This window comes from Apis mellifera, linkage group LG2 (genome assembly GCF_003254395.2).
Source record: "Apis mellifera strain DH4 linkage group LG2, Amel_HAv3.1, whole genome shotgun sequence".
Lineage (NCBI taxonomy): Eukaryota > Metazoa > Arthropoda > Insecta > Hymenoptera > Apidae > Apis > Apis mellifera.
Window position 1 is genome coordinate 6827745 of NC_037639.1, and position 22457 is coordinate 6850201.

At 26.5% G+C, this 22457-nt stretch overlaps 1 protein-coding gene across 4 annotated transcripts in view; it reads right to left on the minus strand.

The window, feature by feature from the left end:
- The window catches only part of LOC725860 (synaptotagmin 13), a 114543-nt gene that overhangs the window by 52780 nt on the left and 39306 nt on the right, over positions 1-22457 (minus strand). For all 4 annotated transcript variants that reach the window (XM_006561164.3, XM_026446387.1, XM_006561166.3 and 1 more), the window contains one exon: positions 4824-5174. In XM_006561164.3, coding sequence (XP_006561227.1) covers positions 4824-5090 — 267 coding nt within the window. In that variant the 5' untranslated portion in view covers positions 5091-5174. The remainder of the gene's footprint in view (positions 1-4823; positions 5175-22457) is intronic.

The following is a 22457-nucleotide window of genomic DNA, read 5'->3' on the forward strand; positions in this document are numbered from 1 at the left end:
GCACAATTCATATTCTAATTTGAAATTAAAAAATATGGAGATATGTAATATTGAAGTAATATTGATGATAGTTGAAATTGAAATTTAATTTTAATATATCTAGTTTGTAGCAGCAAAGACATAGAATAGATATAACATTTAACAGAATCTTGTATTTTACATTCAAAACTTTCAATCGCGAGAAAATCAAAGTTTGAAATAATTCCTACAATTTAGAACAATGAATACAGAAATTATATATCATTCAATCGTAAAAGTTTAATAATTTCAATATTTTTGATATATCCTTTCATAAATATTCCTGTGGATTATATATATTGGATATTCATAGATCTTTTGATCATAAATAATAGATAAACTTATATATATAAAATGAATTATTCATGAATTAAGGTTTATTATATATGAATTAAGTATTTTTTTTATTATAATATAACAAAAATAATATTAATTTGTAGAATTTTTACATAAAAATGGATTTAAATATAATGCAATTAAATCTAAATTTATTTATATATGTATATTGTTTATTAATAATATAATATAATTGCAAATATTATTATTTATGCAATTATTAACAAAACATCGATAATTTAATTTCTTTAAAATATTTTTTAAGATTTTTGATTAATATATTAAATCAAAAAGATGATAAAATTAATTAAATAACAAAAGCATTTTCTTGAGCGGTAAATTTTACCGACGACTGTAGAAAAGGAAAGCAAGTATAGAATAAAGAAGGATAGAAATATAGTAAAAATCATACAACTAGTGCCATCTTCAGTGTATAATTGGAACTAGATGTAGACAGAGAGAGAAAACGCAAAGAGAAGGACAGAGATATGATAAAAATACTGCAATCAGCGCCATCTTCAGTTTGCCGCAAATGAAACACAAAATTAAAGGACAGAAAATAGGAAAAGAAGGATAGAGATAGTATAAAAGTAACTCTCAGCGCCATCTCTTGGGTATCAAAGGTACTATTAAAATTGAAAATAGGCCAAGTGCTGCCATCTATTGAGAAACTATTTCACTTTTATTCTTGATGTTTCAGGTTTCTTTCGATAGATGGCTCTGGCTTTCATTTCTTACGCTATTTTACCATATTTTTAAAGAAATGTAATTTCTTTGCAATTCAAGAGATGGCGCCACCGATCAGTTCCCATTCTATCTCTATCCTTCTTTTACTATTTTCTGTCCTTTAATTTTGTGTTTCATTTGCGGCAAACTGAAGATGGCGCTGATTGCAGTATTTTTATAATATCTCTGTCCTTCTCTCTGCGTTTTCTCTCTCTGTCTACATCTAGTTCCAATTATACACTGAAGATGGCACTAGTTGTATGATTTTTACCATATTTCTATCCTTCTCTTAACACTTGCCCTCCTTTTCTACAGTTCCTCGGTAACAATTTTATTTGACTAATTTTATCACTTTTTTTAATTTAATATATCGATAAAAAATCATAAAAAATATTTTAAATAAATAAAGTTATCTGTATTTTATTAATAATTGCATAAATAATAGTATTTGCAATTATATTATTAACAAGCAATATACATATAAATAAATTTATATTTAATTGTAATATATTTAAATTTATTTTTATGTAAAAATTTTAATAAATTGATAATATTTTTGTTGTACTATAATAAAAAATATATATAATAATATTCTTTAATTCATGAATAATTTATTTTATATATAATATAATTTATTTTATATATATAATCCATAGGAATATATGAAAGGATATATTAAATATTTTAAAATTATTATACTTTTACGATTGAATAAAATATAATTTCTACATTCATTGTTTTAAATTGTAGGAATCATTTTAAACTCTGATTCTTTCGCGAATGGAATTTTAAAATATAAAATATAAGTTCTATTAAATATTATATTTATTCTATGTCTATGCTGCTACAATCTAGATATATTAAAATTAAATTTCAATTTGAATTATCATCAACGCTGCAATATTACGAACATCTATAGTTTTTAATTTCAAATTAAAATATAAATTGTATTATGAACGCTCTCATTGCATAATTTACTTTCATTCTTTCGAATAAAAAAAAGATATATATCAAACGTATATCAATTTATTAAAAACTGGCAATATAAAGATTTAAAATAATTAATAATCTTTTACGAAAAGTAATGATAATATGGATAATATGATAGATTTAATAATAGAGACATAATAAAGATTAGACAACTAGTGCCATCTTCAGTCTATATTTGAAACTAAATATAGACAGAGAGAGTAAATGCAAAGAGAAGGACAGAGATATAATAAAAATACTGCAATCAGTGCCATCTTCAGTTTGCCGCAAATGAAACACAAAATTAAAGGACAGAAAATAGGAAAAGAAGGATAGAGATAGAATGGGAACTGATCGATAGCGCCATCTCTTGAATTGCAAAGAAATTACATTTCTTTAAAAATATGATAAAACAGCGTAAGAAATAAACACCAGAGCCATCTATCGACAGAAATCTGAAACATCAAGAACAAAAGTAAAATAATTTCTCGATAGATGGCACCACTTGGTCTATTTTCAATTTTAATAGTACCTTTGATACTCAAGAGATGGCGCTGAGAGTTACTTTTATACATCTCTATCCTTCTTTTCCTATTTTCTGTCCTTTAATTTTGTGTTTCATTTGCGGCAAACTGAAGATGGCGCTGAATGCAGTATTTTTATAATATCTCTGTCTTTCTCTCTGCATTTACTCTCTCTGTCTACATCTAGTTCCAATTATCCACGGAAGATGGCACTTGTTGTTCAATTTGAATCTTTATTGTTAAATTTATATATTTTTATTTATTATTTATTATATATATATTATTTTCTATGTTATTATTATATTCCATAAAAGATTATTAATTGCTTTATGTAATTAAATTGGCAAAGCATAGTAATTAGCAAAATATATTCTTCAATTATATAATATATATTATATAAAATATATATTATATATATTTATATATAATATATATTTAATAATATATATTATAAAATTTATATATATAATATATATATTAATAAAATTTCAAATAATCATGCAGTATACAACGAATCATTAATCAATTGAAGTATATCAATTGATTATAATTTTGAATTTAGATTAATTAATATTTGAATATCTATCAAAAGAAAAATCGATTGATAAATATTTATAAAATAAATTTAAAAATTTTACTTGAAAAATTGATTATTTTCAAATGATTTATCAAATGTTTTATTATTTTATTATTATTTTAAACAGCAATAATAAAAGAATAAATTAATATTTTTTTAAATTTTTGAATATAATATTGAACGCAAACTATTAAAACAATACATTAAAATTAAATATATCAACTATAGTATATATTCTTTCATAATATGTGATCCAAATAAAGAATAAGCATAATTATTGCAATTATCTTAATACAAATACTCTGACAATTACATTACGATTTAAAATAGATTGAAATTTGTTAGGTTTAACAAAACTGGGTAGATCTTTAATTGATGATTTTTTCTTGCAAATAGAACAATTTAAATGAATTAAGGACAAATTAATTTGGTGTCATTAAAAATCTATTATCTACCGATTAATAAATGCTGGAAAAACACCGACCACTTGTTAAATAATTAAAAATGTATTATTTTAAATTTGGAAAGGAAAAAATTGAAAAATATTATCTTAAAATTAATTTCAATGTCTCTCAATTATTTATCGTTTAAAATTAAATATTTTTCCTTCAATTTATAGTCCTAGAAAATAAATTTTAATACAATTTGTGAAATTAATAACAGAAACTGTAATTTCAACTGTTAAGTAGAAGATGAGATTTTATCAAGCGTCGTGACTGACTAATTACGTGGTTTATCTACTTGAAACTTGCGCAAGTCTTTAAATTTTAAACTCGCCTTAAAAACGCGCAAAAATGGCAAAAAAAAAAATTTATTTGAAGTAATTATACTTTATATTGCATCATATGTACTGTGAAAATGCAATTACAGTTATCAGCTATGATCAAATCAGAAGATATTAGTTTTGCGTGGGAGAATATCAGAAAATATGAGATAATATCAGGTTTAAATAATATATATAGTAAATTTTCACGTTACATATCTATAATGTCCTCGACTTATGATGGGAATAAATTTAGATTACGTAACATGGATGATTGTAAAAATTACTATTAAGTAGAAATTTTAATTAATTAGTGATACACAATCACTTCAAAATGTTTAAACACTGACTTAAATCAGTATTTCTCTATGTTTGCCTAAAAAAATTTGATAAAAATTCCAAATCTTACAAAAACAAAAAACACTGTTGTGACAGTTTTATGTCATAACAAATTTTCGTTAAAAATTTCAATAAAACTGTATATATAAAATTTTTAATAAGCTTGCCACAGAAGATGATATTCAAACAAGATCCCAGTGATAAATTGCATAATAATGAAAATCATCAAACGATATTTATCATTATTAAAAAAAGAAAGAAAAAAAAAGAGAAGGAAAGAAAGAAAATGGATTCTTTCCCTTAAAATTTAATTTTTTAATTTTCAAATTAAAAATTCTATTACATTTCCTCTCTTTCCTCTTCTACACGGAATCTCGAATCCTAAATTCTTAAAATTTCAAATTTTGCACAATTACAATCCTCCAAACATTCATGAAGGAGGAAAAAAAAAAAGAGAAAACGATATTTTATTCATACCATGCCAAGCATGTCTTAACTTTTAAATAATATCAAGCACATCAAAAGAGAATTCAAAGGGAGAATCGAGTGGAAACATTTTCTGTGTACATACCCTGGACTGGACCGCGTAATAATTCTTCTGTTGCTTCCGCCAACAATTGAGCACATGCGAGGAGGAAGAGTCGTGGCAATGCTCCGAGCATTGTTCCTGTCGTCCCTCCCCCTTCTTCGTGCCCGGTGGATCCGGCCAACGATCCAGGCTGCTCCAGTATTTCCCTTTTCGTTTCACAGCGTAATAACGATACACCACTATAGTCATCGCGACGACCAAGGCCAAACCGGTACCAGCTGCCGCGCCGAAGATCGCAGAGGAAACCATCTTTCCTTCTCCTCGCCCTCCTTTCCCACTTCTTTTCTCCTTTGCGAATTGTCGCCACGAGTTAGTCTCTCCACCCTCTCCACCCTGAAAAACGTCGTCTCCATTAGAACAGAAGAAAGTTTTGAAGAAAAGATTGATTAGATTGCGTTCCATGTTGTTTACTTTTCCTTCTCTTCTTCCCCTTTTAGAAATTCTGGTGACTTTATTGGTGGAGAAATTTGGCGTAATACCTTTTCAAGGCGTTTCTTCAAGGAAAGCGTGTGACGAATGAAAATAGTACGTGTCTCTCGTAATTTGTGCAATTTATTCGAAGAAGAAAAAGAAGATTTGAAAGAATAATACGACGCGAGATTGTATATGAAACATTTATAACGAGGATAAATAAGGGCAAATGTTATTTTCGGATAATGAATATGAGAATATGCAATTTCATTTAATTCCTGTTCGAAGGGGATAAAGTGGGCGAACGAGAGAGCACAGTTTTCTAGTTAACTTCATTATTTAAACCACCATCAATTTAATCAACTATGGAGTTTTTACATTTTCCATAAATATTGTTTTAAAAAAGATATCAATATGAAATTATCTATCACGTTGAAGTAAATGATTATCTTAATCTCTTTTGATATCTTTTTTCTTTTTCTATTTCAATTTTGAATTGGATCAAATGTTATATATTTATTTAATATATCACTTGAATGATAATTCTTATTTTGTTATTAAATTTTATTCAATATTCATATGGGAGAATCTTGTGAGAATCGCAATTTTTTATTCCATCAAACTTTCAAAATGTAATATATCCTTTAAACCTCATCCATTTTGCATATACGCTCGCTCTATATCGTATAAATGATCATAATCCATTTCACCAACTTAGATGAAGAATGAGCGGGGGAGCGGTTTTCGAGCTTCAAAGGTCAAAGTTCAGTAGCAAAGAACAATGAAGAACATCTCATGATGTTGGCAACGTTACGATCAAGTTTACGAGGGTTTCCGCATAATGCCGACCATTTGATGTAAATGCGAGGAAAGCAACGATTATCAGACGCTCGTGCTGAAACTTACGAGCTCGTCATGTTTTTGACTTGTTATATAATTCGAACAAGGAAGAATCTAGTTGTTTCCTTGCTATTAGAAAGATTTACAAGAGGGAGAATAAAACGTGGTTACTAGATTTCAAATTATTTTAAGATATGATAAAATGTTTGTTAATTAATAAATTTGATTTAACTTGTTTATGATAATATTAACTGATAGTATAAATTATATTTTTAAGAAATTGTCATATATATAAAGAAGTTTCTGAATGTGAAACTTATTAATAGTTTAAACTTTTTAAAAATATTTAAAGAAAAATAAAAACTTCAAATATATTAAGCATGCATTAAATAATATCTTTTAATCTATTTTTCAAGCTAAAGTCATTTTGGAGTTGATATTCTATTTCTTGCTTTTACAAAACTGTTTATTGATTCGTAGTTATCATTGAAATTTAATTACTTTATAAATAAAAGGATCATCGACGAATTATAGGAGTAAATTATTTCATTTCAGAAATTTCGTTCGAATTTCGAGGGTTCGTATCTCTTAGCCTATCGTGTACCATCCCTCTTCGCTTCGTCATCGAATTTTGACATTTATCGTGCAATTTCCCGATCGAATAGGATCAGCAGCTTCCTCTGCGCACATGCACGGGTCCAAGGGCAGCAACTTTGGAGAAGCCTGTTCAACTCTGACGTTGACATCTTAATTCCACGCGTGTATATCCGTGGATTAATCTATTCACGTTGCTATGGTGATGTCTCGTAGGCGATTTCAAGTCGACGGGAATCGTTGAAGGATGATAAAAAGGGAACGTATTCCCCTTGGACCAAAAGTTGAAAATTTGGGCGGAATATGGAAATAAAGATGGAGGGTGGAAAAAGAAATTGGGATGTTCGTTTTCTATTTTTGAATTTTTGAACGGAAATTTGAATTTTTTTTGTTTTTTCCAAGTCATTGTTTTAGTTTAGAAACACGCGATAAAAATCAGTGATTAAATTGCGTGAAGAATTTTGTAAAATAGAATCTAAATTTAATAATATAAATTTACAGAAAATTCAAAGTTTCTTTTGATTTCTCCGAATTGTTTTTATCTTTCATTATTCCTTTTCTTTCTCTCTCTACTTTTTCCTCTTCCGTATTAATTTTTCTCCATTTTCATTATCCTTTTCCTGTTTTGTATTTTTCCTTTCTGTATCACTCTATTTTATATCTTCTCTTTATCTCCACCGTATTTCTCCTTTTTTATTTTTTCTTATCCTCTTTCTCTGTTCCATTAATCCTTTAATAATCCCGTTTTTCTTATCTGAATTGGAAAAATAGATAGATAGATAGGTATAAAAAGAGAGAGAGAGAGATTCTCATCGTATTAAACATGTAATATCACGCATAGTATCGAACAATGTAAATACAATGTTTGACGAGGATTGAAGGTTCGATTAAACGTTGCAATCGATATCCCTAATTAATCGAGAAAAATCAATGGCCTAAATATCGCTTGGGAATATCCGATTTCAAGTGTTTCATGTGTCACGTGCGATATCAATGGGTGGTCGAGCGTGTAGTTTCAATTTCCTACAATTTATTGGAGGGAGAGAAGGAAACTTGAATGTTTCACGTGATAAAATAATATTGGACACGCATAACATAATGTATGTTTTAAATTGTTAATGATGAGATATTGGCAAAGTGTTACGAATATGAAATGGCTTATTTTCTTGTAGATTTTACTTTTTATACATAAACTTTTTTCTTATAAATTTGAAAAGAGAAATTTTAAATTTGTTTATGCTTAAATTGAATTGAAATTTAATCTTTAATCTCAGTATGCGTCATTTTTTAATGTAAATGCTCTATATTGTGAAATTATATTAATTTAAATCAATAATTTCATCCACATTCCCTAAAACGTTCCCTAAATTTCATAATTAATATTCAGAGTTAAAATTAATCGAAACTCGATATCTATATTAATTCGATAAATATCAAAATTCTGCAGGTACTTCGATGAATTTCTCTTGACTTTAATTATATATATATATATAACTATGTACATAGTATTGATTCTATAAATAGTCAAATCAATTCTACAGATAGAATTTCCTTGGATTTCACTGCAAATAGATCAGATGAATTTATATTTTACCAACAATATGATGAAACAAAATTCGCAAAATAATACCTAGAAAGAGATTTGGAAATGGAAGAATTAATAAAATCATTCGAAATGAACAAAAATTGAAAGATCGACTCATACTTTTCTGCTTTAAGATATAAAACTTGCAAATATTTTTATTTTCTATTTCCTTCTATTTTTCTTGACAATTGTGATAACATAAATCCCCTTTTTGTTCCAGATTTGTCATCATCATCAAAACACGAAACGGCATATTATCTCATCGACCATTATCCGGTATCAACTGTAACATCAGAGATGAGAATAATTCAGAAAGCATTAAACGAACGTTGACAATACGTTTATCGAGTGGAAATAAAACATTATGTCGGAAAACAGTACAGTCTTTTTTGATATTTCTTCCGAGTTTACTCATTCATAAACAAGTAAAAATTTTATTTTTCCGACAGAGAGGAATTTTATTTCTCTGATGCATCGCATAAAGCCTTTGGATTCTCTATAGATATATATATCACGTAGGTGTAACGGTGTCGTACAAAGGAAAAAATACGTATTTGCGCTACGAAAGTTCCCCACGTGTCTGTAATACCCAACACAATCCTTTCAACTGAAAAGATTTGATTTTCATGATCATGGATCATGAATTCTTAAAAAAATATATATACATATGTGTGAAAAAAATAATGAGATAAAAATTCTACAGCTTCGAATAATTGTTTCATTTAACACGTTCGTTGTATAAATAATCTCGGATAAATCAATACGTGCTAAATAATGCTGTTTGTATATGATATGGAATTAGTGAAAGAGGCAGATTAAAGAAAATATCCAAAATAAAATAAATATCTTCATTAGTACGGAATAAGGAATAAAATTTGAGATAGGTATGTTAAGTGATAAAAGAAATGAGATTTATAGAATTAAATTTTTGTATGTAAAACTTTTTGCAAAATTAATTTCGAAATTAATTTTATATAATTTAAATAACAAATTAATTTTTAAAGATATCGTTATAAATTCTATTATAAACTTGATTTATTTTTCACCACATTTTCTCTTTCGTTCAAAACTTTTTGCTCAATAAATTATTACAACAATTTGCTAAAATTATTTACAGATGTCTTTAAAAATTAAAAATCGTAATTTCATAATAAAAAAATTTTTTTCAACTCTTTCCAACAAAGAGAATCATCAATACTAAATGTCATCGATGCTACATGATTGTGACAAACGAAGTAAACAAACGAGATTAAGTCATCGTCACAAAAAATACTTCATTTTTATGAAAATTGGATCATAAAACAATTTGCACAATTGGTTCCATTGTATCTGAATCGAAACTATGTGAAGATCAATATTAAAATAAACACAGATGGATTTACGAAGAAAAATGATTCCAACTGCAAAATTTTAACGTAATGATTCCAATTGATTGAATTAAGATGAAGAAATGAAGGTAATCAAAGACAAAATACCATTTTTTAGAACGTTAATTTATCAACGATAGACATAGAAGAGTCAGAGAATTATTTGCCACGAATTATTTGTTTTTAATGTCCTCCATCAAAGTGTTTAATACGATTCAAACTCCGTTTTATCGCGAGGGTAATCAAAGGCAATTTATCATTGTGTTTACGCAGTTCGATCATACAACCACTTTTGTTGGAGTGTGGGCTAACCGAACTTGCGAAAAGTGGTTAATTAAAAGTTGAAGGTTTCATAATTTGTACGAGTACGTAAATAAATTATATTTTTTGTGTGTAGAGTGATAAAATCGATACTCATTATCGATAGAAATTAATTGGAAATTAAACATGAATTGAAAACGAATAAGAGAGAACCAAATGAGAAATCGATCGGGTGAAAATGTTTTGTATTTCAAAGAAAAAAAAAAAGAAAAAAAAGGCTAAAATTTCTATCGTTATAAAGTTAAGGATACAATCGTGAAATTTCAAAGGAATGAATTTTCAAGTGAAATATCGATTCGCCAATAAAAAAGAATTAAAAATTAGAATTAAAAACTTTTCTCGTTTCGTTTGTTACTAAACTGTTTAATCGTTTAAATACCTCTTGCTGGATTAAGTTTTTAATTGCTAGAAATAGTAATTGTGGAAAAATAAAATTTTTCATTGCAACGACATTGAATTAATTATAACGCGAAATAATTGTTGGTAATTGAATAATGTACCACATTTTAAGTACACACCGAAATAATAATTTACAGTGTACTACTTGTTATTTTATTTCCCTTGAACTTTATTGTTTTATAAATCATTCGTTAAAAATGATTTCACATACATAAACAAGAGTAAATATTAATTTAAATTTTTATTTTTAATTTTTTAAAAAAAATCTTACTGTAATTTATCCAAAAATTCACAAGCATGTATTTTTATTGATGCTCATAACAAAAGAACGAAGTATAACTTTCAAATCATATTTCATTTTATAATTGTTCTTATAATAAGAGAATTGATATTTTTATTATGCTCATGCAATTATAACTTTAAAAAACATACATATCCATTTCGTATGTTATTATAAAATATAAAAAAAAAATATGTATGTAAAAAGAATTACGATAAAAGACATCGTTTTGAATCGAGACACGTTTCTAGTACATGATATTCTTTATACCTGTAGATTTACAGAGTTGGCGGAAACATATTCCAGGCAACAAGATAGGTCGTGACAGGAATTTTCCACGTGTAATATAAATATGTATATATTTATAATTTAGACTTACATCTTGATAATAACAGAATTAATCTCATTTTGTTGCATTAATTTTTATTAAAATATTAAAATATTAAATGTATCGTTCAAGTATTACATAATCGATGCAAAAAATGGCATATTATGCAATGATAAAATATTCAAGATATTAACATTCCAAAAATGTTTGGTTGAAAAATTTAATTTCGATATTGACATTGCTATATAATTGTGCTTAACTTCGCACTGGAAAACTGCTTGTTAAAAGAGTTCAACTCATCACGTATTCGGAACGTGACTGAAAATCAAGATGCAGGATAAGAAAATTCTCTCGAGTGAGAGATATCTTTCAGACGATGTTGAAGATTAGAGAATTTCTTGCCAATTATCCGAATATTTTTATTCGAAGAAAAATTCATCGATGAAATTTTAAAGACCTAAATCTCGATGAAAAATGATTAACATTCAATTATGATGAGTTTTCTATTAAAGATATAACTTGTTACACTTTTTGGTAAAAAATTAAGTTTAAATTATCTACTTGGAATGGAAAAATGTTCAAAAAAAAGTACAGAAATGAAATTTTGCTCCGAGGACGAGCTCAGATTGCCAATTAAAAGTTAAAACTCGAAAAGGATTAATTTCACACGTGTTAATTCTTTTAGCTTATTAAAAGTTACATGCAATTTATTTAAAAATATTTTAAACAAGAATAGTTGAAAGTAAAAAGAAAAAAAAAGAGAAAATCAAATATTTTTTTGCTTAAGTTTCGATGTTGTTCTGGATCGGTTCCAGTTTAAGCTTCCAATTTCGAATTCTGTATTTCGAGACGACTATCTTTAATGGAAGGAAACTTTGATTTCCTTCGAAACCTTAAACTTTAAAAAACTTCAATTTATTTTCAATATGAAGTCTTTGAACGAGAAGTTTCGATTCAATTTAGTATGACTAATATATGGAAACAACTAAAATCAATTATCAAAGAAGAAGCAAAAATTATCCTGAAATTTTATAAATTTTTTGATTTAATTTGTACGATATATATTTAATATTAAATGAAAATGTAAAAAAAAAGTGCAGTATTGAACGAGCATCGATAGGAAATCGTTTTGATAACGTGTTTTAAAAATAAAGATCGTCGAAGAAGACGAAAAGTGAAAAGTCAAACGTTTTCGATTTATCAAGAGTCACTTGGATTTTTAGTAGATCCTATGATACCAACGGAAGTCACGAAACGCGTGTACACAAGGAAGTAAATTTAATTTCTTTCAAGTTATCCAACTTACTCCTATCTTAATCGAGGAAGTCGAGAAATATTTTTATATTTATTGTTATATACTGTTATATCATGCGTATACAAGTTTTTTGATCTAAAATAAAATTTAAAATTGATATATCTAAAAATTAATTTGTTACAAATTCTCTAATATTTAAGTGTTTATTGAATCTTCTTAAAAAATTACTAGCATTGAAATTTTCTTTACATCTTTTAAACGAAATAAAACCTCTTTTTCTGTAATTGGATTGAAAAGATGAAACAGATGTTAAAGTATTTGAAGCAAATAAAAAAGAAAAACGTTGGGGGGATTAAAAAGTTACTAAAAGTTTTTAGAATAATTACTGAAAAAAATTTAATCGATACATAAAATAACAAAGAGAAGAATGTTAATAAATATAATTAACGTTATAACAACGTTAATAAATTTAATATAACGTATTAAAAATTACAAAAAATAAGATTACAAGAAATAAAGTTAAATGAAAAAAAGATTAAAATGAAAATATGTAAAATAAGTTTTCCTTTGTAACTTCAAAGTAAAATTAATAAAATGAATCCATAATAACTTTTAATACATTAGAACGTAGATTACCAATTTTGAAACAGTTTAATATTCTTTACCAATATTTTCTACCATAATTTTTTAGATAACTGAAAAAAAATTTCAGACATTTTTTTAATTTTCCTTGGATCGTAAAAAAATTCGTAAAGTCGAAAAGTTTCTTATCACGGAAGAAGAAGAAAAAAAAGAACAATTCTTCTACGAACAAGACAAGATCCCTATGGAATACGTATACTGAGGTCACATCGAAACTTTCAAAACGACTAAAGGGACGAGTAAACTTGGCATTTTTCACGGGAAACTTGAAATTACACGAGTAGATTGCGGAATAATATTTTATTGAACGTGGCGCATATATAAACGTACAGAAAGGAATTTTTGAGAAATCGATGAGATAAATATAACAATATTTAAATTCAATTTTCGATAGAGCGAGCTTTCAACTCAGGGAAAAAGGATTTGGAAATCAGGGAAAAGGAAGAATGAATAAAATATTTTTAAGAAATGTATAAAACAACTAAAAGAATTTATCTTTATCTTCTTTTCCTCTCGAAAATCTTTTTTACGAAAGATTTGGAAAGTTTAAAGAACATGAAATATTTTATCGACTTTTTGAACATAATTCCTATAAATATTAAATGTGCAAACAAGTTTTAAAAATAATGTTAAAAAAAATTTTCTTTTCTTCATATTATTAGAATTATTTGTAATTCATAAGAATTATATCACAAGATAATTTTATTTTTTTTATATTTATAATCGTATTTTTTGTGAATAAAATATTATCAAATTTATTTTGAAGAAAAGACAAGTATTATCGTAAGATCGAGAATGTGCGAAAATAAATTAGGAGGGATACAAGACCTAGGGATTTTATCAAGAATTTTATCGCTTATTTTCTCCTGAACGCGTGAAGGCTAGCTATTCTTTTTTCGTTCAAATATAACAAATAAATAATTCAGAATGAATTATATCGAATAAATTCAAGGTTTCTTTCACTGAAAATATTAAATTGAAGAATTAAAATGTCAGAAAATATTAATAAATTATTATTGAACGTAGAGCAAAACGAACTAATAAAAAGCGTGATGAATCTCAAAACGACATTATTAATTTCAATTCAACGATCGTATCAGAAATTTTATTACACAAATATATATTATAAATCATATTATATTACAAAAACCTGTCAATATATATAAACAACAAATCAATAAAACCGATTTAATTTTTCATCAACAAGTATTTCAAACAATAAATACGATGAATTATTTATTTAAAAATTTATTAAAAATTTTTTTCGAATTAATAACATCGTAAAGAACGTTGGCTTTCAAGATAATAGCACATGCCTTCATAAAAAATGTTTTCAAAATTCCATTGCTCATTCTCGCAATATTGTTCTCTCCCCAAGATTAATTTTCGATCGTGGGAGTTTATCTTCGCCACAAGTGTTGGACCGGTAACTATATTGAATACCCACATCCACTTCAGTCTTTGAACTTCATGAAGGGTACCTGGGCAAACAACCGTTTATCCAGGCTGACACGTCTACTGCCAAAGTGCATTAATTGATTTAACCTTTGCGCCATAACACATACCTTAATTTCGAAACAACGATAAACGATATACTAATTCGATCATTGTTCTAACTGCGATGAGTAATCTCGTCCTTATTATATTTCGTAAATGACTGATCTGAGTTTGCCACCATTTTGAATTTTTAAATTCTTATTTGTCGTTTTAGGAATTATTCAGAAGAAAATTGTGAAAGAGTGTGAAAAATTAATTGTGGAATAATGTAGCAATTCGATTATTGCCCTAATCGTGACAAGTAATCTCGTCTTTGTTATACTTTACAAATGACTGATCGGTGTTTGCTGCCATTTTGAATATATAAATTATTTTGAATATATAAATATTTTGAATATATCTGTCGTTTTAGGAATTATTCAGAAGAAAATTGTGAAAGCGTGGAAAATTAATTATGGAATGTCACGAAAATTAATTATGAAAGGTACAATGGCAAGTGTGAATTATAAAATTCTTATAATATATTCAAAATTTTTCAATACCTAAATAATATTCTGTTAGTTCTGAAAATATTTCAAAGATGAAACATATATAAATAGAATTTATCCAATTTTAAATATTATATTATATCAAGAGTCGTAATTTTTCAGCAATCCAATATTTTTTATTTTATTTTTAAATTCCTTATATTTTTATTATTTTATCAGCAAACGAAGATATGAGAGCTTTTCTGAAATTGATCCCTTATTTTTGAAGAACTTATTCCGCAGAATAAAATTTATTGGAAAAATATAACTAATCTATTATTCTCATGAGAGATATGAGTATATTTGTATCCTATATACATACACGTATAAGTTTTAATACAATTTAAACGAGAAGAGAAAAGAGGCCGAGGAATGATCAATCTCATAATGAAATTAATTTTTCTATAAATTTAATTTTGCTTTTTATATATAAAGTTATCGCACGATAATTTCTCTGCCAAACTACATAAATTGATTAAGTAATTCGATATCAACTTCGTCATTAATTCCTCTTCCTACAGGATTATCTACTTAATAACGATACGATTCAATAACATACTTTTGCATTTCATTGAAGGAAAAATGCTCTAAAACTTCCATTTCTATAGCATCTAATTTATCAAGACTGACTGACTAAACGAATAATAATCTTAAATGTTTAAACGGACAGATTTATCGTTCGTTAATTCCAATAAATTAAAAAAAACACTTATATGAAAATATTTTACAATATTTTATGAAAATTCAGAGAGATCTTGTCGTTAAGCGGGAACGTTCATTACGAAATTATCGAATGTTCTCTCGAATAATATTGAATAATAACGTAACTGAATCAATCTCTTAATTTGTTTATTTGTTGAATCCACTTTTTGAGAACAATAATACAATCGATACCTATTATTGAAAGATCGAATATCCAGGTGATAGTACAGAGAAAAAAAAAAAAGAAAAAAAGAAGTGTGGATCTGCCATCTATTTGACCCACGTTGTATATAAAGTGCTAACAATATCGTGGAAAATAGAATACGATATCAAAAGATTTAATAGAATTTCTTGAAGAATAGATTGTATTAATTCAATTATCATTGTATAATATTGAATAATTAGTGGAATTGTATTGAAATTGCAGAGATGCTTCTTTGATGCAAAAGATAATATCGATTCAATTAAATAAATTAAATATTAAATATCTTAATATATTTTTTTTATATAATTAATTTCTCATTATCAATTGATAATTTTATATAAAAAAAGGACAACAAATTATATAACAAATTAAATAGGATAACAACTTTGATTTAATCAATTTTAAATTTTGATCACTATTTCTATTTCGAATTAGCAAGATTAAAAATGATTATGTATAATGGAACAATATAAGAATAAAATAAATTTTGTGGAATTATAAAATTAATTACGCGATATTAATTGATTTACAATTTGATACAAATAAGATTAAAAGTTCCAGTAGAGATTCTTTCATTTTTTCTCATTATTCTTCCTCTATTTTTTTTCTTTTCCTTTTTCTCCTTTTCTTCTTTATCACTGTCAATTTTAATCATACTATTCTTTTCTTCATCTTTCTCTTTTTTTCCTTAATTATCCTTTTGCTCTTCTTTATCACTTCAAACATTTCGTCTTTTTTAATATTTTCTTTTTTCTTCAAACAAATGTCACATAATACGCAGATATCAAAAAAAAAAAAATAGTCAAGTTTCATAATTAATTAAAATCACCATTAGCATTATTGTATATTATGCAATAATTAATTGAATAGATGGCGACGATTTATAAAATAGTTATCTCGAGATTTTGATTTTATTTCGACAACTATGTTCCATGATCAAAGTTACAGAACAAACTGCTAACAATAAGTGTCAACGCACACAAAGACGGTCAATCAAGTATCGGTGAACACCGAATACGTTTCACTCTGAAAACATGAGAAGTTTGTTCACTTGTAACTTTCTAATTAACACGTGTCGTGTAATTGGACTTCTCGCAATGAAGAAAATTGAACAAGCAATTCTACGAAAAGGATAAAAGGCGATCAATTATGATATAGAAATAAGAATTATTTCATTTCACGTTCATCGATTTTTATTCCCGAATTCCTATCTCGAATAAATTTCGAAAATTCTTGAAAAAGTTATTAGATTCCATTCAAACGAGAATTTTTATATAAGAGTTATTTTTATATGTAAGTTATATTGATCAATAATAACCAGAGGCAAAATTCATTCGCCTTTCGTAACTTTAGTAATGAAAAAATTTTTTTCAAATGAATTCTTAAAACTTATGAAATAATAAAATATTTGCTGCTTCAAATTCTACTTGAGGGGGATGAAATTGAATAGTAAATATTGTATAATGTAACGAAATATAAAGGAGCAAGAACGTGAAACGAAATTGCGTGATATAATATAAAAAAAATTAGATGAAAATCGAGGGACGAATCAAGATTTTTTTGTTTTTTTCAAAAACAAATATATACGAAGATATAAAATATTAATTATAATAGATTTATAATATATTAAACACAATATAATTTTAAAACATTTTTAAAAATATTAAAAATATTTAAAAAGAATTCCGATTTGTCTTTTTCAAGACAATTAACGATAAAATTGTTCATCGAATAATTTCATCGTTATCCTCTCTAATTCAATGTAAATCCAATCCAAAATCCTATCGTATTATTAATTTAAATAATATTAATTCAAATCCGTATTAATTGTCTTTAATAAATTACGTCCGTACAATAATAGATTCCACAGGTAACAGAGATGGTATTAAACCGCAGAGTTTGGTAAATCGAAAATACAACGAAATCAATACGAATAATTGCTACGAGTTATCTTCGTGTTATTTCTACCAACTGTCAACCAATTTAGCGAATAAACCTATAAGTGGAATTATGGATCGATCACAGGAGTATCATTCTATTACCAGCTGATTAAACCTATCTAACTAGTTAAGTTAGTTTGGCAATTTCTTCTACCATCTCAATTTACAATCTAAGTCTTCCACCAACTGATCAATATTTGTTATATCAATAAAATTATTAAATTTCCTTTTAATCATTTTTGATGATTTTGAAGGATTGCATTTGATTTCAATTACAAGAAAAAACTAAGAATGATCTAACAATATCTCTATTTACATAGATTATTATCTCCCAACATTTACTATCGTCAAGATAAGAATTTAATAAGAATTCTAATTCGTTTTTTTTTAAAAAAAGAACAATGAAATAAAATAATCAAATAAGAACAATTAAATTCAACGATTAATCATATCCCTTACGCATTTCACTTTAGCATAATGAATTCATTTCATGAAAATATATTATATAACATCTTGTTATTGCGTTACTGAGAATATTATAATATATTTTAATGTAATGTAAGGAAGTAGAAAATTCATTTTATTTCATTTGCTTGATATTTACGTTTTCATCGATCTGAAGATAGAGTCACGATAATGGCGAAGGAACATCAAACGTGGGCGACTGTGATTCCTGAATACTAATGAGAAAGACTGCTAAATAAACAGTCCTGCTTCTGTAAACAGAGATACTGAGATCCTTGTCTCTTCGGCTCAACCAAGATTACGAAAAATTAATCGATGGTCAAACAAGAACGGAATCAGTAATTTTTGTTTACATTATTTATGCCACGTGCCAATTTATAATCTCGATAAGAAATGATTTTTGAAATAATATTAATAATAAAATACGTGCATATCAAGTCAATTTCCATTGTACTGCAAACTTGATATTATAAGAAAAATTTGATTAAAATTTGGAAAGAAGATACTTACTTACGATCCAACAAAATTATATTATATTATTCTAAATCTATTAATATACTATCGATTTTATGTTGTGTTTTCCTTTCTATAACTTATTCTGTTTATATGGTATGTGCTGTCTGCAAATTTGCCACAAAATTGCACTTGTGCATGAAGTTTCAATATCCAATAACATGATTTATGGCATACATCAAGCAAATATTATCGAAATGTACACTGGATGAATAATAAATAAAATAAGAAAAGACATAATATTATTGATTCGCGTATACATGTTCAATTGAAGAAAAATAAATCGATCAATTATCATATTCAAAATTTACGATCTTGAAGTAAGTCGTGAAGAGATACTCGAAATAATTATATATTTATCGTGTACGTAGGAAAGGATCAATAAAATAAAATAGTATTTCGTTCGTTCGTTGAGAAATTCCGAATGGATAAAATGGATATGCGAAAGAACTTTTGTATCTATTTCAAATGGGTATACATTTGATTGAGGATCCTACTGATTGCTTCAAGTTTTATAACCCAATAAATGTTAGAGACACAACAACGGTTTTTGTGCTTTCGATTAGCATATTCATTTCAGAGGATTTGAACGCGATTGTCAATTAACTTTATGAGATAAGTTTGGTTACGTTGCACTCCCCTTGGAAATTGAGATGTAAAATTAGAAAAGTAGCACAGGTAAACAAACAAATTCAAGATATATAGGTGCTGTTCACAGTCTTCTGAAATCAGAAAATTATTTTCATTAATCACCTGTTCATAAATTATATTTTTATGTTACTTCTCATATATGTATATGTTTACAATAAAATGTAAAAAGATCTATAAGAATTGTTTTCATAATTTATGTATCTATTTACTTCAATCTTTCGTTTCTATAAAGAATCTTTTATATTCAGGAATTAATTATTTCATCAAAAATATATAAGAAATAATTTTGTGTTATAAATAAGACAGACCACTAGAAAATTTTTACATAACGTTGAATTACGAGGTAGAGTGAGATTAAATACAATTTCCAAAAGATTACCGCAAAACTGGCGACGGGTAAAATAAGTCGTACACTTTGCCCAAGGGAAAGTTTCAAGAAATTGAGGCGGCTTCTCAACTATCTGTTGCCAACAAAAGAACAAAGTATAAGGATCGGTGAGAGCTTAGTGAATAAGAATTACTTCAGGAATATAAGAAGACACTTTTGAGAAACATTTTTGTTATTCCCTTTCTATCGAACGATTCGTTAAATTATAAAGTGTAACAAATTTCTTCGAAAATGGTAAACTGTGAACATTCAGTCATTTTATTTATTCAAAAAATTATATATAAAACATACGATATTTTCTAAGAACAACTATATCGTATATTTAAATAATAATATCGTGAAATAGATCTATAATCGATTTGTCGTTTATTGGTTGGCAAATTTTCGAGCAAGAATAATCACAAAGAAAATGAAATACAGCCTCATGGTAAAATACATCTTTATGCGTACACCATGTATAGACCGCAATGATCGATTTCCAATAAACTGACCGCGGTTAAAGGTGTTGGGAATATTATTGCACTTTCATCATTGTGATCCCACGTTCGATTCCCATCATTGGAATGATTTATAATGATGCCTTTGTGATTTGATATTTGAATTTCTCTGATGGAGCAATTGAAGCTGTAATCGTGCAAAAATATCAGCAATTTCTTCTTTTTCTTTTCTTTTTCTTTCCTATTTTTGTAATTAAATATTTTACGTATTGCGAATTTCAATAATTGGAAAAATCCTTTTCAAGTTTCTTCATTCAAAGGATCTGCAATTTCTTTTTCGCTTTCCCTTTTTTTTTTTACATTTGTTCGATTTTTAATTTAAATTCTATTGCGCTTTATTCGACTGGAATTCATTTCTCAAGTGATGTCGAAGACTAGAATTGACGATGAATTTCCATCGTTCGATAAAATTCATTTCCAGAATGTTATTTTGAATTGAAGGTATTGGTCGTTAAAGATTTAAACGCATTCATCTCGATTCATAATGAGAGGAATGACATATAAATTATACACGATGCATAAGGACTCGTAATTACGAACATGAAATTATGTTTCAGAACTTATTCCATCCCTCTTCCGCGTCTTTAATGTTTTACGAGTTTGCCTCGTGTAATCGCCGAGCTGATTCGAATTACGATTAAAAATGTAAGTTAAATTGAGATGTTCTATATGTCTGTACAATAAGTATACTATGTAAATAAAGTAAAATATTCTATTATAAATTATAACTATCGTAAATGCTTGTCTTAAGAGATTGAAAAGAAATTAAATTTCTTTTACACCAATTTTCCTCTTCCTTTATATTTATGAGCATGTAATATCTATCCTCTTCCATGTTTAAAACATGAATAATTTAAATTCTTGCAATTATTCTCTATTAAATTCCATCGCAATTTTAATAATTAATTTGTTTAAATGAAAAATGAAATTCGTGTAAAAAAGATATAAATCGAAAAAAAGTAATTGTATCGATAAAAAAGAATTTCCAATAAATTCTCATTATTGGGTGATTCAAATGTTTTCCACCAAGTAATTAATAACATTGTTTGTTATCAATTGCCTTCGCTTTCATAGTATCTAAAAGCAAAAGATCATTGATGCATAAGCATTAATGATTGAACTAGATAGTTCTTGTGATGTTTAATTTTCCTCTTACTTTTATAAATAATTCTTTTAAAAATTTAATTAAAAAATATTCTTTTTTAATAATCAATGTGAGAACTAATTAAAGAGACTAATTAAATAATTTAACTAGTTTAATTAAACTGATTAACATAAATGCCCTTTCCTAAAATATTTTTATTATTTATTATTAATCAAACTGTTTATTCACATAGAAAATACATGCACCAATTCAGACACCAATACAAACGTGATATCTAGAACTTCTATAATTATACGAAAATTTGCAAACGCCTACATATTCATTTGAGTATATATACGTAAATGAGTTGCATCTGTTCCATCAAGCTAGCAATGCTAATACCAAATATCACGAATGCAGGTTGTAATCAGAACCTACTCAAAGAAGTTGAAGCTGAAGATCTCAATCAAAGAACCTATATCTAAATAAAATGTAATATATATTGAAATACGTTGTTGCATGAATATTTAATATTTATTTCTCCAAAATTATAGATTAACATAGTAATAAGAGTTGACCTATTTATAAAAATATATATATCAAAAACTTATCTCATATATATGTATCAAAATTATCATTTTTTTGAAAGAATTTAACAATTTTTTTAATTACATTCATGATAATAACAATATATATATTTTTGTTTTACATTTAATTATCAACACGATCGTCAATTTTTGAAACAAAAAGGATACAAAAAATAAATAATGCAAAAGAATATTTTCTCTTCATTAATTGATATTATTTCTTTTCTTCTTGCCCCATGGTTTCGATCATTTTGTGAAATTCGTGACAACAAAATAACTTTATTTTCTGTTTTTTTATGTCGCCTATACTGTCCAGTTTTCATCAATATCAACTGCACGTGACACACGTCAATTAAATAAACACATTGTTCATTCATTGGTGACGAAAAAACTTGGAAAATACTGTCAGAATTGGCGTGTAAAGAAATTGCATAATTGATAATATATAATAATGTATAAAATATTCAAAATAAAATATTATATACGCGTTACATTATTTTTTTGCTTCTATTTATTTATTTAATTAATAAAAATACGA